A 15530-nucleotide genomic window follows, 5' to 3' on the forward strand; every position below is an offset into this window, starting at 1 on the left:
GGTGTGCACACTCATAGGTACTTCGGAAAGGGATGACAGTGGGTCAAGCGTGACCAGGCCATGAATCAGTCTTATGAGGTCATCCAGGGGTGTGTAGGCTTTGGATCAACGTTCGCATCTGTACACTGCACTCACAGGAAAAGAAGTCGAAGCCCAGTTCACAGATAATGATAAAGAATATATATTAAAGTAATGAGTAGTCTTCATGATCCAAGTCCTAAATATGAAAAGGATACGAAAACCCAAGATCACCAGATGTGGTGGTGCATACCTGACACAGGAGGAGTACTGCAATGTGAGCTCAGCCTAAGGTTGACCACAGAAAACAGGAAACCCTCCAAGACTACATAGCAAGACGCTGTGCCAAACAAACAAACAAACCCCCAGGATTAGGAAAAACAGTGCAGGCATCATGCTTTGACATAGTTCTTCTGAACAGACCAAACAATGTGTTGTGCTGTGTTTCTCTTTGTATTGTTTCCTTTTAAAGTAACATAAGCCAGCAAGATGGCTCAGTGGGTAAAGGCACTTGCCACCAAGCCTGATGACCTGAGTTCAGTCCCCCGAACCCATGGGGTTGAGAGAGAGCTGATCCCTGACTTTCACACACGTGCAGTGACACAGTGGCCCACACGCATACTCACACACAAAACAAAATAAATTAAAAATGTAAAAAAAAATTTTAAACGTAATATACAAGATTTTTAAATGTCTATCTACCTTAAATAGTAGATGTATTTCCATCAAATAGAGAGAAGGTAAAACATAAAACCTTTAGCATGTGACTCAGAATTCCTCTTTAATAATTTCTTGGGGCTGGAGAGATGGCTCAGGGGTTAAGAGCACTGACTGCTCTTCCAGAGGTCCTGAGTTCAATTCCCAGCAACCACATGGTGGCTTGCAACCATCTGTAGGGGATCTGATGCTCTCTTCAGGCAGGCGGATGTATATGCAACAGAGCACTCATACATTAAATAAACAAACTTAAAAAAAATTCTTATAAAGATATGACCAAGAGGACTGGAGAGACAGCACTGCAGTTAAGAAGACGCGGTGTTTCCCAGAGGCTCTGAGTTTGGTTCCCAGCATCTAAGTGGGGCAGCTCATAACCACCTGTAACTCCAGCTTCAGGGAATCTTCTGCCCTTTTCTGGCCACTGCAGGCAACTGCACTTACTTCTTCCTATTCCCCACAAACATGCACACATACACATAATTTTAAATTTTTTTTAAAACACTTTTTTAAGGAGAAGAAATGGCTAAAGACAAATGCAGAGACTGAGGTCCAGAAGCACCAAATGGCACATAGATTCTGTCGGAGTCACAATAACACAGGGTTTATATTCAGCATGGGAGGATATGATGTAGGGAGTCAGTAAAACTCCATGAAGGCCAGAGGAGAAACACTTTAGACTTTTGGGCCACATCCAGTCTGTGTCCTGTGTTGTTCTTTCTGTTTCCCTCTGAGATTCCTTAGAAAACAAGCAAACTCATCCAACAGAAGAAAATAAAAGTGAGATTGTAGGTTGAGCCAAAATCTAACCCATGATACATGGTTTTTAACCCTCAGGGTAGATAAACGTGTATTGGCATGTTTGTGTCATATAGTTAAGTGAGTCAGCTATAGTGGCACGTGCTTGTAATCGATTGTGAGTTCAAGGCCAGCCTACAGGGAAACCTGTCTTATTTTGTTTTTTAAAGTAGTTAAGTGAAGTTATAAAAAACATTGTGGGCTAGAAGGACTTAATTTCAGTGTGTGCATGTTTGTGAACATACATGTGCATATATAACTATTTACATACCCTGTTAATACAGATAAATATGTACATATTTATATACATTAGCATAGAAAAGTTGATTAACCTCAAAGAAAATCCCCTGCCTGCATTTTCCACAGTTGTTGTTGTTATTATTATTATTATTATTATTTATTCATGTCGAATTATGAAAATAAGTCATTTTAAGTTTCGTATCTATAATACAGCGTGAGAATTGGGAAAGCTGTTGACATCCATCTCAAGTCGGTGCCATTGGAATGCTAACAAATCAAATTGTTCTCCGTTTTTCAACAGTAAATCCAAACAGCGCTATACAGCTAGAATTAGAAGCCCATTCAGACAGAATTAGCCTTCCTTTAAAAGAAATGTCACTGTGTCTGACAACAGGACACAATGAACATACTGTAAGAAGTAAAGATTGTTACTCATTTCTCTTTCTTTTTTTTTTTTTTTTTTTTTTTTTTGGTTCTTTTTTTCGGAGCTGGGGACCGAACCCAGGGCCTTGCGCTTCCTAGGCAAGCGCTCTACCACTGAGCTAAATCCCCAACCCCTCATTTCTCTTTCTTATGAAGAGTGTCTATCTTCCACAGTTCTTCTAGAGCCACCAGAATTTAAGCTTATTGGCTTTAAGGACCACATAAACGTGATGATGGAGTTTCCACCTGCCACTTACAAGCTATTCGGGGAAAGCTTATGGAAAAGACTGGAGTCTACATCCTTCGTCATCGAGGAACAGACAGAGGACAGCATTAGGGTGGTAAGTGGTCCCTCGTGTTCAGAGGGAAACAATATGTAGCTGGCAGTGGATACATTTCACTTCCTTTTCAAGAACTGTGTAAAGCCAGGGAAGGGCTATGTTAGAAGACTAGCTCAATGGTAGAGTGCTTGCTACTGTATTCAGCACCAGACATTGGAGAGAGAGAGAGAGAGAGAGAGAGAGAGAGAGAGAGAGAGAGAGAGAGAAGAGAAGAGAGAGATACAGAAAAGAGAGAAAGGAGACAGAGAGAGGAGAGGTGCAGAGACAGAGAGAAGAGAGATGCAGAGACAGAGAAGAGAGAGAGAGAAAAGAGACTGAGAGAGGGAAGAAAAGGGGAAAGGAGCTGTATCATTTACTGTTGTATTTCATCCGTGCTTCTTTATGTTCAAACCATGAATCACAGCATTTTAGACTGACTGTGTGTTTATTAGGACAACACCACCATAGGATGAAAACTGTAGACAGAGACATCTTCTTTTTTTTTTTTTTAAGCAAATTGATCTTTAAGTCAAATTAAATCATGAAATAAAAGAGGCCGTTGGTGTAACCCAGGCAGCAGGTGGGAATGTCCTGGACCAGTTGTTGGTGCTATAACCTGCCAGAGCCACATGTATTTCATATGTGGACTCTACCATGTAGTAGAGAAGCCTTATGGCCACAGCCCCTTACAGTTGCTTTTAACTGAGACAATGAGGAGTCCAGATGAACTTCAGTTAGGATATGTTAAATGTGAGATGCCAGTGTGGCATTCGGAAGGAGACAATGGCAGGCACCACAGCTCCCGGGTCTGGAGTTAAAAGACAGTCTTTTAATAAGAGTGCCTTTGGTGAGTCATGGGCAAAGCCTGGTTGGATGGGCAGCAGCCACCGCTCTAGAAGGTGAGCCTGAAGGAGGGGGCTTCTGAGATAGGAGGGATGACAAGCATGTCTACATGCAGACGAAATGTGCTGGAGAAAGTGACAGTTAGGGACTATCGGGTGCTTGCCCTAGAGACTTAGTGGGATTTTGAGAGCATCGAGAAAGATGCCCTGGTTGTTTTGACTGTGGCCTCTGGAATCAAGGCTGAGAGATGACATCCACGGATGGCCCTCCCACTGACGGAGTCCCGAGGCATCAAAGGCTGATGTGAGGAGAACAGGGAGCATGCATGTATGTGCTCCGATGTATTTCTCTCTGTGAGCCACCAGGGTTTATTCATGGGGCTCCACTCTGATGACCCAAGCTCGTCTCAATCATCTTATCAGCTACGGAAAGATGATAATATTGTGGCAATGATGTCACAGAAACCTTCATTCCCCTTTTGGACTTTTTCTTCTCATCCATAAAATAGATCCGATAGGGCAGATGCCATGGTTTAAAAATACATGCACATATATATGTGTGAATGTGAGGTTTGGCGATAAATTGCTTGCTTCTAGTGACATAAACCTTGCTAAGCCTGTGACACTTTAAAACCTATTTAAGATTTGAAAGTAGAACCTTTAGGGCTAACCTCTCACCAAAGTCTTAACTGATCTGTGTGTGTGTGTGTGTGTGTGTGTGTGTGTGTGTGTGTGTGTGTGTGTTTCTTTTTACAGCACAAGCCCCAAATGAATAATGTCACTGGGAACTTCACATATGTCCTTAGAGACTTACTTCCAAAGACAAACTACTGTGTGTCTGTTTATTTTGATGATACACCTGTAATAAAATCTCCCTTAAAATGCACCGTCCTTCAGCCTGACCAGGAATCAGGTATGGTTAGGCTTTTAAAATTTGCACTGTTGTTTTGATGGAAAACTTGCTGAAAGAAAAAAAAAAAAAAAACTCAAGTTCTGGTACACTAAATGTACTTCTTCCAATAAATGCACATCACTGAGCTGTTCCCATGGGTCCGTCTCTGATGTCTTGTCCTGCCAAAAGAAAAATCAAATACCTGCCTTAGATCAGACCCCTGTAGCACTTTTACTTAAAGGGATCTGGGTGAAATCAGCACTGTGTGCCCTTTGGCCATAGCTTGCGCCAAGGACTAGAAAATTAGAAGTTGCTTGAAGTTCTGGCATTAAAAGCCAGGGAGGGCACAGTGTGGAAACTGTGGCCATGAGTGTGAGTCCTAAGAGCATTGGTTCTGCCTTATTCGTAGAGAGGAGATGGCCACTGGCGATGTCAAAAAGCCTTGTTACAGAGACACCCCAAAACAGCCAACACTGTGACCCCAACCTTTCTTTATCTGAGAAACCCTGCAGCCAGGACAAGGGAACCTGGGGTGTGGTGTCACATGCCCGTGCTCTACCCCTCGGAAGGAGAGGCAGGATCATCATAAGTTTGAGGCTGTGTTGTGAGTTTTGAGCCAGCCTAGGTTACACAGCAAGACCCTGCCTTGGGAAAGAAAAGAAGGAAATGGAGGCCACTTGAGTCAAGGTACCCTCCCCGTTTTCTCAATCACTAGCTCTCCAGCAGCCTCTCTAAAAGAGAAAGGCTTTGAAGCTCCTCTTCTAAGATGAATTTCTAAACTCCTCAGCCCCAAAGACAGGCTTCTAAACACCATCATTCATCAGAGTAAAATTGTTTGGATTGGCAAGGAAATCAAGAGATGATTCAAATTATAAATGTCCTCCACAGATGGGCTCGTAATTTGAGCTCTTGACCTCCAGCTAATGGCACCAATATGGGTCTTTCTGGAAACAGTGGAGTAAAGTAGGTCACTGGAAACAGGGCTAGCCTTTGACTTGGGAACAGGGCTAGCCTTTGAGGGTCAGACCTACCCCTGGTTCCTGCTGTACGGCATGCTCTCTGCCTTTTCATCCATCACTCGCACAGCTTCCAGAACCCACTCAAGCCATCTAACTGAACTCCACCACCCCTCCTCTCCTGCCAGGATGGACTCTCTGAAATGGTGAGCCAAAGTAAATCCTATCGCCTTACATTTCTTCTGTTAGACAGTCTGCCACAATGTTGCCAAGGTCACTGTTAAAAATGACTTAGCTATTGTGGGATTCAGCACGCTACACTGCATAGGGCCTGGCACTAAAGCAGTGTGTCCTCACTGACTTGTGTTTCTCAAAGTCAAAAGATACACAGAGGGATAGTAAAAGCCAGCCTTAGATTAACTTGCGTTTCAGTCTCTGTAGGGTATAGCTCTTACAAAACTGTTAACACAAGCCCCAAACAAATCAATACTGGCATGGCAAACACCAGAACTCTTGACTCCAAGTGCAAATACTTCAGGTCATTTCTAACCCATTACTCAAAATCAGATCAGACTGGGCCCAGACCTGGTTCCAAAAGACATCCCCAAATTCGGATGCTAGCCACAAGTTTATGGTCTTCAGACCATATGGACTCCTGTCCAACTTGGCTATAAAATCAAAAGCTCCCCCAGATTTCTCTCAGGTCCAATCATTTGATGAAGTGCTTCACAGAGCTCAGGAGAGCATAGACTTACGGAACTATCTGGATGAAGGCGAAGAGGTAGATGGGACAAGGGACGGAAGGGTCCAAGCTTCGTCCATAGAGTCAGCCTGAGTCATCCTCCCAAGAACCTCAGTAAATTCGCTGGACAGGAAGAGCATCAAGTCCCCATGTCCACAGATACCTGGGACTAGCCAAGTCATTAGCTACAGCATAAGACTTAATCTCCTAAGGTCAGGAGAGTGAGACTAGAAGGAACTACACCTCCCCGATTGTAGCAGTTACTTTCTCTACAGATCAGTCCTCAGCTTAAGGCTGTCCCGCTGCTCCCCAGGGCCCAATTCATTAGAAAAGAATCAGATACAGTTGCTACCTCAGTCCCTTTTCTGCTACTATAGTGGAATGCTCAAGTGCATAACTATATAAAAAAGAGATATTTATTTCTCCTAGTATTGGAGGCTGGGCCATTGTAAGAGACACTGCACGCAATCTGTTTTATGCCAGTGCCACATGTGCAGTATCTCTCCCATTCCCATAATGACAGCATTACTCTATGCATGAGGGCAGCGCCTCCTGCCTAAGCATCCCACCTCTCAGAACCTTCTCGGAGGATGCTAACTGCAAGAGACATATTCCAACCCTAGCAGACCCCAAATGGTGCTTGTTATAAACAGCAAACAGACTGCTGTCACTCAGCTTCATGAAGTTTGAAGCCCTGTGCCTAGATTAAACTCCCACAAGCAATAATGAGTACAGGTTGACCAGATGGTTCAGTGGCTAAGGGTGCTGATCCTCAGAGTTTACATAGTGCAAGAAGAAGATGGACTCCACAAGGCTGCCTTGTGACCTCCACACTGTGGCACAGCGTACACAAATAAATGTAATTAGAAATAAATTCAAGTTAGTAGGACCACAGAGGAAGGTTTGCTGTGACCCAGGGCCGCTGACCAAGCAGTTAGCCATTCTATGGAGGTTGACCTTCCCTCCTATACCCAGGCCCCACCCGTTAAGACATGGTCTTTGCCATAGCATGCTGTGAGCTCTTTTCACGGGTTGTCTAGTGTTAATGTGCCCTTTTGCACGCTGTTGGCCTCCCTTCTTCTGTCACTAACCGAGACATTTGAGGGGCAGGGAACTCCAGCTTCCCGAATAGTTGGGTTTTTCTCCTGTCGGGCACTCAGAAATCAAACAGATGAAGACAGCTCACTGTTACTTTTTCTACTACTCTTCAGCTCTCACCACCCAGCTACTGTCTGAACTCCCCTTAACCAGTAAAACCAAAGGTCATGTTACATGCAGCTTGGTGGATAGCAACCGGTACTGACTCTTTCTTTTTTTTTTTCTTTTTTTCCGGAGCTGGGGACCGAACCCAGGGCCTTGCGCTTGCTAGGCAAGTGCTCTACTGCTGAGCTAAATCCCCAACCCCGACCGGTACTGACTCTTAAGGCAACAGTCACAGACAGACAGCAAGGCACCTTCCCCTAGATAATCTATAAATCCATACATTGGCTCTTAATAAACCTCATGAACCCTGTGGGGAATCTGTGTGGGCGCCCTCAGCTAAGCAGCCCAATCCCAAGGGCTCCAGGTGGGAGCAACTTTGCCTTGGCCAAAGTTGCTTAAGAAACAACTCACACTTAGCAGTTAGTATAGGCCAGAGCATCCATGGCTCACAAGACACCTACAGCAAGACCAGGAGGAGGGGCACTTCCTGAATGAGGGCCCAAGGGAGGTGTGGTAGACAGAATAACAGACTCGTAAAGATACCTGTGTCTTGACCCTAGATATGTCAACGTGCTACCTCCTGTAGCCAGAGAGGCTTGGTGGCTCCTAATAAATTCAGAATGGAGATAGATTATCCGGGGCTACTCATGTGAGTCTCCTGGGAGCACAGAGAACCTTAAGAGGAAAGGAGACAGAGGACAGTGACCTTGGAAGCAATGGTCAGATACTGGGAGACAGTTGCTAAGCAGCTGGCTCTGAGCAAGATGGAAGGCAGTCTCCAAAGAAAAGGCATAGAAAGGGATCTCTGACATCACCCTGGTCTTCCTCCCAGGAAAGCTCGTTTTGGACACCTAAACCTCGGAACTGTGAGCCAGTCTGAGTTGAGCTGCGGTTTGCAACCTTGCTTCTGTAGACAAGACCATCCTAGGAGCAAGAGAGGGCATTCCATATGTTGGGGTCAGCCAGGGCTCACTGAGGGCCTGCCTGGGGCAGCATTGACCTGGAGTGTCCTTCAGGAGTGCAGTGAGCAAAGGAAGATTGGTTCTCATTAAGATCAGAGTGGCTGGAAGACTCTAGATGACGTTGGTGGCCCTAAAAGCCAGTAGCAGATCTGACTTAGGATCTAAAAGAAACGTGGGTATGCCACAAAGTGGGGGATCTGGGTGACTCCAGGCACTGCAATCATCCAAGGGGCTCTCACCCAGAGGGACTGGCAGGGAAGAATATTCTCTTACAGAGAGGAACAGCCATAAAACACTGTCCTTGCTGCCCAGGGCTCCAAAGAAAGACAAGACGCATCCAAGGCCAAGGTTTGAAGATACAAATCTGGTCTGCCCTTCCCAATATGAGATCTAACCCCTCTTTCAGGAAGACGATCTACAATGATAACATACATGAATAATCAGCCACAGCCTGAGAGAGATGGTTATTTAAATTACCCCTTTAAGTTACACAAATGCTTCAACTCATAAGACTCAGACTGACGGCAGAATGGCCACTTGAGAAGCATGACTCTAGCGAGCTGCTATCAGAATGATGTGCTTCGTAGCGTGTCTGTGGAGTTGATTGCACTGCTCCGTGTAGACTCTGGAAAGTTGGGGTAGACCCATGAGTCATGTGTGAGTCAGAATTCCCGTGTCATGCCAGTGCCTCACCCCGGGTTCCTTAGGTTTGCCTTTCCCTTCTTAGGAAGTGTGTAAAGATTTAGTGTCTGAAAGCTGTGCCCCCAAGCCTAGGCCTGATCCCAGACCTTGCCCAGACGGGAGGAACCTCCAGCATTCGTCCGTCCTTCATGGGCACGAGACTGGGCTCCAAAACCAGTGCCAGCCACCAATCCTTGGGTCCTTACTGCGCTAATTATGTATTCCTTCCCCTTTCAAAAGATGTCAAGTACCCACAGGCATTTGTGGCTAGTGTGGTTTTTCTGCTTCTGTCTAGATTCAATTGTTAAAATTTATATAGCAGCCAAAGAAAAAAATTTAAAGAACTGCAGACAGCCAGCAACTGCTCTATGGCAACTATAGAACATGAAGTATTTTTTTTTAAACTTGGAAAATCTAAATCTAGTTTGCTTAAAAATATGCATTTAGATTAGCTCCCATTCTTTGGTATTTAGCGAATTTTTTTTCTAAACTTTGGACTCCTCTGCCATTGACTTCTGTCACCAGACCACTGTGAGTGCACCCCACCCGTGACCGTGTGTTGCATTTCTTTTGAATAAAGTCCTTTATCTTTTCGTTAACAGGATTATCAGAGTCTGCCAAAGTGGGAATATTTATTGGGTGCTTGATAGTGATGGCTTTTGTGAGCACCGTCATAATGCTGAAACAGATTGGTTACATATGCTTAAAAGACAAATTCCCCAATGCCTTGGTATGTAGTTCTTCTGTCTTTATTTTTTTTATTTTAATTTAAAATATTTTTTGTTACAGACATAATATGTTTTCAGGGAAAAAAAATCTCTTCTTTCAACAGCATCAATCAATTTGGTCATCTTAGATTCTTTGTTGTCCCTACAAGTCCCAAATGTATTTGACATTTTATATTGTCTGCCTATTCTCTCTCTCTCCACGCTCTTGTGCAAGTGAACTCTCCCTCTCCTCCCTCCTCCCTCTCTGTCCCTCTATGGTAGGTATTTGTTCATGTGATCATTATGTGGAAGTCAAATGCTGACTTTAGGTGTCTTTCCCAGCGACTCTCCAGCTCATTTTAATTTTATTTTTTTTTAACTCAGTCTTTGACAGTTTCATACAATATCTTTAATCATGTTCTTTCCTGGATCCAAACTCCTCCCATACCTCCTGCTAGCCACCCAACTTCCTCCTTCTTAAAAGAAAACAAAACTTAGCTACAAGCATTTCTTTATGACTGGGGAGGGAGCACCTTTCAGGGCATCCGGTGGGGTCAGGGCAACTTTAAGGAGGAGTCGGCTCTCTCTGTGCTATGGGTCTGGGGTGGAGCTCAGATGGACAACCTTGCATCAACCGCTTTTACCCTAGGCAGCCTTGCCAGTCCTTCCCACTCTATTTGCTTGTGTTTTGGTTGTTTGTTTGTTTGTTTGTTTTTAACATGAGTAAAACATGTTTTATTTGATCTTTTTCTATTCAACTGCATATATGCTTTCTCAAAAATAAGCTAATGATTGCTTCTCTTAGTGTAATGATGTCATTTCCTCCTTCCCCTCCCTCCCTCCCACAGACTCCCCTCACTTCCTTCAAACCCTTTTTCATTAATTACTATTACATACATACATATTCCTAAATGCATAAGTACAACCTGCTCAGTGTTTACAGTGTTACTTTTATTCATGTCGTTGGGCCTGACCATTTGGTATTGGACAACCAACTGGTGTGGGCTTCCCTGGGAAGACTGATTTATTTTCCCACTGTGACTTCAGGTATTCCATGGTTGCCTTCTTTGTGTAAGGGTTGAAGCCTCCCTGCCTTCCCAGACCCCAGTCCACATTTGCCTGTCCATTGTTGTCAGTGCTCCTGACGTGTTTAGCCACTAACGTTGGTGGGACTTTATGGATGTAACCTGTGACATTCCTAGAAGACACAATCTCACAGCAAATTCCCTGAACCTCTGGCTCTTGGAATCTTTCTACTCTCTCTTCTACAATGTTCTCTGAGCCTTAAGGGTGGGTTTACCCCCCTTTATCTTTTTAGACTAGGTCTCTGACTGAACCTGGAGGCCATCAGTTCAGCTAGGCTGACTGACCAAAGAGCTTCATGGCTCCACAAGCCTCTATCCCGCCCTGCAGATTTAGGCTACTGGACCCATGGGAATTATACTTGTGCAGTAGGCAGCTTACTGACAGAGCCTTTGTAGCCCTCCACCTATCACGTGTAACCTTCATGCAGTTACATTATTACCCAGACACTGTTTCTTCCCAGCTGCATGGTATTTGGATCAATTCTCTTTTCTCTTTCTCTCATTCCAACTCTAGTACAATGGAAGTCATTGTGCAGGTCATCTATTGGTTTTAGATTACTTCAATGGACCATATCCCCACTGTAGGCTTGTCTTATGTCACACCGAGCTGACTGTGCTTTGTTCCCTGCCCCATACATGATAGTGGATCACAGTCGTTCTCATCTGTGACTCTCATTAATTCCGAAGAAACCATTTCCTTGCCTTTCTTCTGTGCGGAAGCTTAGAGCTCAGAGCCCTTACAGAGTCTGACTATTGATCCTACAACTTTCTACCCTTCCTGTGTCTTGACTCAGCTGCCTTTCCCTTTGTCATTTTTCTCTATCCTACTGCCCCAACTCCCATGTTGCATTTGTAACAATGTTTCAAATAGAAATACCTTGCTTTCTCGTGTTGCTCACCTGCCTCACTCTTCTCTCAGCAGCCGTGTAAGCAACTGTCCCCCCACAGCCAGTAGAGTTTTAGACACTTTGTTCTAGTGTAATTTGAAGTCTGCCTACTAATTCTCTGTTAAAAAATGTTGCTCTCCATTTAAGAAAATCCTCCAGAAGTTGGAAAATATGATACTCTAAGCCTAGGGTACTTGTAGATACATTTGTTGATCAGTTTGAGGAATTGAGCTCAGCATCTTAAACATGCTAATAATGTGTTTAAATGGTTACTGGTTTGCATTTAACAAATACCTGTTGACTTGCTATCGAATGGTGATGTATTCCAAGGGCTGGCATGTGGAACAAGGCTCCCAAGTGGCTCTGTTTGAAGAGCTAGGTGGACAGTAATAATTTATAAACAATATTATTAAGCTCATTTTACTCTGGATCTAAATTTTAGTCTCAATAATCTGTTCTACAGAGTAAGTGCTGGGACAGCCAAGGCTACACAATGAGATCACCTCAGATTTTTTTTTAAAAAATGGGTTAGCAAGGTAATTGCATACTTAGATTGTTGTGTTTAATTAAAAAATCATGGTAATGCCATTTTCAGCCTTGGGAATAAACTACACAAACCACCTGTGGAATGCTCACTGAATTTTGCCCAACCCCGAACAACTTAAGACCAGACCAAGAAAGAAAACACAGTCAGCTATCCCAGAATCCTCTCTTGCCACCTTCCAAAGCATCAATGCTCACCATGATTGGTCCGGATTACTAGTAGCATAGGTTATTTTCCTGATTTTTATATTTATAGGAATGGAGTATCATTTTCAATAGCCCTAGAATTCGTACAATTACAGAAGCAGCAAATTATTTTCCTAATTTAAGGAATAAATGTAATAAACTTACTGAAAAGGGTAACTAAATCCCATCCACAGAGGAACCCAGAAACTGCGACTGTGCAAACTGCCCGGGAACTGGTGAGGAACCTTGATGGCAGGTGATAGTGTTATCTGTACTAAGGAATCATGGGATCCTGCTCTACCTCATACCACACACAGTTCAATACATAGTAAACTGGGTGTGGAGGTGTGGTGTCCAGTGGCATGGAGTGTGCTTAGCATGCAAGAGACCAAGTTTAGTCCCCAGCACACACAGACATATAACACTCACACACACACACACACACACACACACACACACTCACACACACACAGGACAGAGCAAGAAAATAAAACAAGCGTGCTCCATAAAGCACTTCTGAGGGCAAAGGGATTTAGGAACTAGCTTGCATCCACAGACTTCATCCAACCATAGACAGAGTATCTAAATGGACTTTCTTGGCAGTATTCCCTAAGACATGAAGTGTCTCATTAACACTGTATCTATATTGCATTGAGTACTGTAAGGTGTTTCATTTACACAGCATCTATATTGCATTGAGTACTGTAAGGTGTTTCATTTACACAACATCTATATCGCATTGAGTACTGTAAGGTGTTTCATTTACACAGCATCTATATTGTATTGAGTACTGTCAGCAATCTGGAGGTGATAGAAAGCATGCAGGAGGGTGTACAGAGGTGACATGCAAGTGCTGTGACATTTTATACACAGGACCTAGCATCCTTGGGTTTGGAGGGTCATATAATGAAATGCAGCAGTGCCTAGCAAGTGCCAGAAAACCATCAGCTTTTGTTATTACAGACAGATGTTACTCTACATGTATGTTATTAAACATGGGTGTTACTACACATGGGTGTTATCATACATGGGTGTTATCACACATAGACATGGATATCTCTTGTACCCACATTACTTCACAGTGAATACTAAGAGTTTTGTTGTTGTTGTTGAAGAGCTAATACAAATGAAAGACTTTTTCTCTCCCTCCCTTTTGTCTCCCCCCACTCTCCCTTTCTCTCTAGAACTTCCATCACTTTTTAACCTGGATATTCCCTGAGTGGCCACCTTCAGAAGCCATCGACTGGCTGGAAGTCATTCCCAAAAACACAAAGAAGAGATTGTGGAATTACGACTATGGGGATGGCAGTGACAGTGACGAAGAGGTCCCCAAAACAAGTGTCACTGGCTATACCATGCATGGATTGATGGGCAAGCCTCTGCCACAAACCTCTGACGATTCACCCAACCCTGAGGAACCCCCTCATGAAGAAGATTCAGGTGCTGAGGAATCTGATGAAGCTAGGGCAGGGGCTGGAGCTGAGCCACAACTCCCCACAGAGGTCAAGGCAGGGCCTACAGAAGACCCCAGTGGCCCCTATGAGAGAAGAAAGAGTGTGCTCAAGGACGACTCCTTCCCTGGGGAGGACAACAGCTCCATGGATGCGCCTGGGGACAGAGTTATCTTCAATGTGAACTTAAACTCTGTGTTTCTAAGAGCTCTCCACGATGAAGATGCCTCAGAAACCATATCTCTCACAGAAGACACGGTCCTCCTAGATGAGGGTCCCCACAGGACAGAGTCAGACCTTCAGATAGCTGGCCGTGACAGGACACAGCTGCCAGACCCTAGCTTCTCTTCCCAGGGTCTATGGACTGAAGATGAGTCATCTGAAAAAACAGACACCTCAGATTCCGATACTGATGCAGGGGACGGCTACATCATGAGATGACTCCAAAGCAGTTCTTTGGCTGGAGCTGGGCACCTACAGGGTTCTGTTCACAGCCTGACTCCATACCTTGTTGTCTCCAGGTGTCTGTGAGGGAGAGACTAGAGAATGTCCCAGCCCTCTTGGTTCTTGCTGGATGCCCTTCTCTATGCAGATTACCAATTCGGGCATCAGGATTGTTTACACGGGTCATAAGGTCATGAGTGTGACCTGCCCACCCCCTTTCCCCTAATGCACAAAGGTGGTTTGTATTATGCTTCCAAAGGAACAGTGTTCTGTGGTTTTCAGAGGCAGCCAAGGTCTCCCATCCCTGTGTTGTTTCTAGGAAATGATTGAATTGGGGAAGAGAAAAGGAAAGAAAAACTGGTCACGAAGTATTCAGCAAGATTCCAGGATTGAACCTGAAGTGGGGCAGAAGGGGAGGAGGTAGGGCATCCTGAGCTGGCAAGGTTTGAGCCCCCGATGTCTGGGCACTTCCCAGATGTCAAGATCTGTCTCCTCCACTCAGAAATTCATACACAGCCACCCATAAAACCCTTACAGTTTAAGTGAGGAGAGGGAGGAGCCTCGTGAAGGATCCTAGAATCTGACAAGTGCCTCAGAGAGAGGAATCTCATGGCCATATTTTAAGGTTTTTCCCGATTCACCTCTTCGACCTTCAGTTTCTTAATTTATGGATAAAGGGATTGAGCAGGTAATCTCCATCATCGAGACTCAAGGGGAGGTGGCGAGCCCAGGTTGATGAAGGGTGTAGGACCCTCCCATCTTTCTCTTCTTACCCCAAACCCCAAGTGTCTCTCACATGTTTCTACTCAGAGGAGCTGATCCTGGCTCCAAAGCTTCCTATAGATTATTACCCACGTAAAGCGTTCAAAAAAAAAAAAAAAAAAAAAAAAAACCTTGTGGAACTGAGGGGCTGGAGAGATGGCTCAGAGGTTAAGGAAGGAGGCCCTCAAAGCTGCCCTCTGTGCGACCTCAGTCTCACTCATCCAGAGGTCTCCCTGACACAGCGACCATTTCTCTGCCCTCTGAATACCACTATCCTTCCCAGCGCTTTTCTTTTAAGCATAGCGGCTGGGAGTTGGCTTTTTAATGCTTACACTTAGTTGGGTTTTTTTTTCTTTTAAATTTTATACGATGTTTGAAATTGTCAGAGAGTAATACAAAAGTACTTTTCATACAAACCTCTAGTCTTTTTGAGTCATTTCTCTCCTAGAATGGTTTCTACAGCGTATTTGTGGTTCTGCTACTGCCATTTCAAGAAAGCTAGTTTCTCTAAATCTGCCGTGGCCTGCCGGGAGGGTCCCCTCCGACTCACGTGGCTTGTTCTGACTTAGATATGTCTCAACATGTAGTCAACCGACCTACTGTGGGGTTCCCCACCTCACCACCTGGTCCCTTTTAGGAAGAGGAAATTAAACCTTTCTCAGCAGTCTTATGCA

At 44.3% G+C, this 15530-nt stretch overlaps 1 protein-coding gene across 5 annotated transcripts in view; it reads left to right on the forward strand.

The window, feature by feature from the left end:
• Positions 1 to 15273, forward strand: part of Ifnar2 (interferon alpha and beta receptor subunit 2) — a 32368-nt gene extending 17095 nt beyond the window's left edge. The window contains exons 6-10 of one of the 5 annotated variants that reach the window (XR_005491215.2): positions 2368 to 2534; positions 4112 to 4268; positions 5136 to 5409; positions 9394 to 9521; positions 13384 to 13466. Coding sequence is in view for 3 of the 5 variants with exons in the window: in NM_001426990.1 (NP_001413919.1) it covers positions 2368 to 2534; positions 4112 to 4268; positions 9394 to 9521; positions 13384 to 14091 (1160 nt within the window). In the remaining 2 variants the exon portion in view is untranslated. 5 annotated transcript variants of the gene reach the window in all.
• The last annotated feature ends 257 nt before the right edge of the window (positions 15274 to 15530 follow it).

The sequence above is a fragment of the Rattus norvegicus genome, chromosome 11, assembly GCF_036323735.1.
Source record: "Rattus norvegicus strain BN/NHsdMcwi chromosome 11, GRCr8, whole genome shotgun sequence".
Taxonomy (NCBI): Eukaryota; Metazoa; Chordata; class Mammalia; order Rodentia; family Muridae; genus Rattus; species Rattus norvegicus.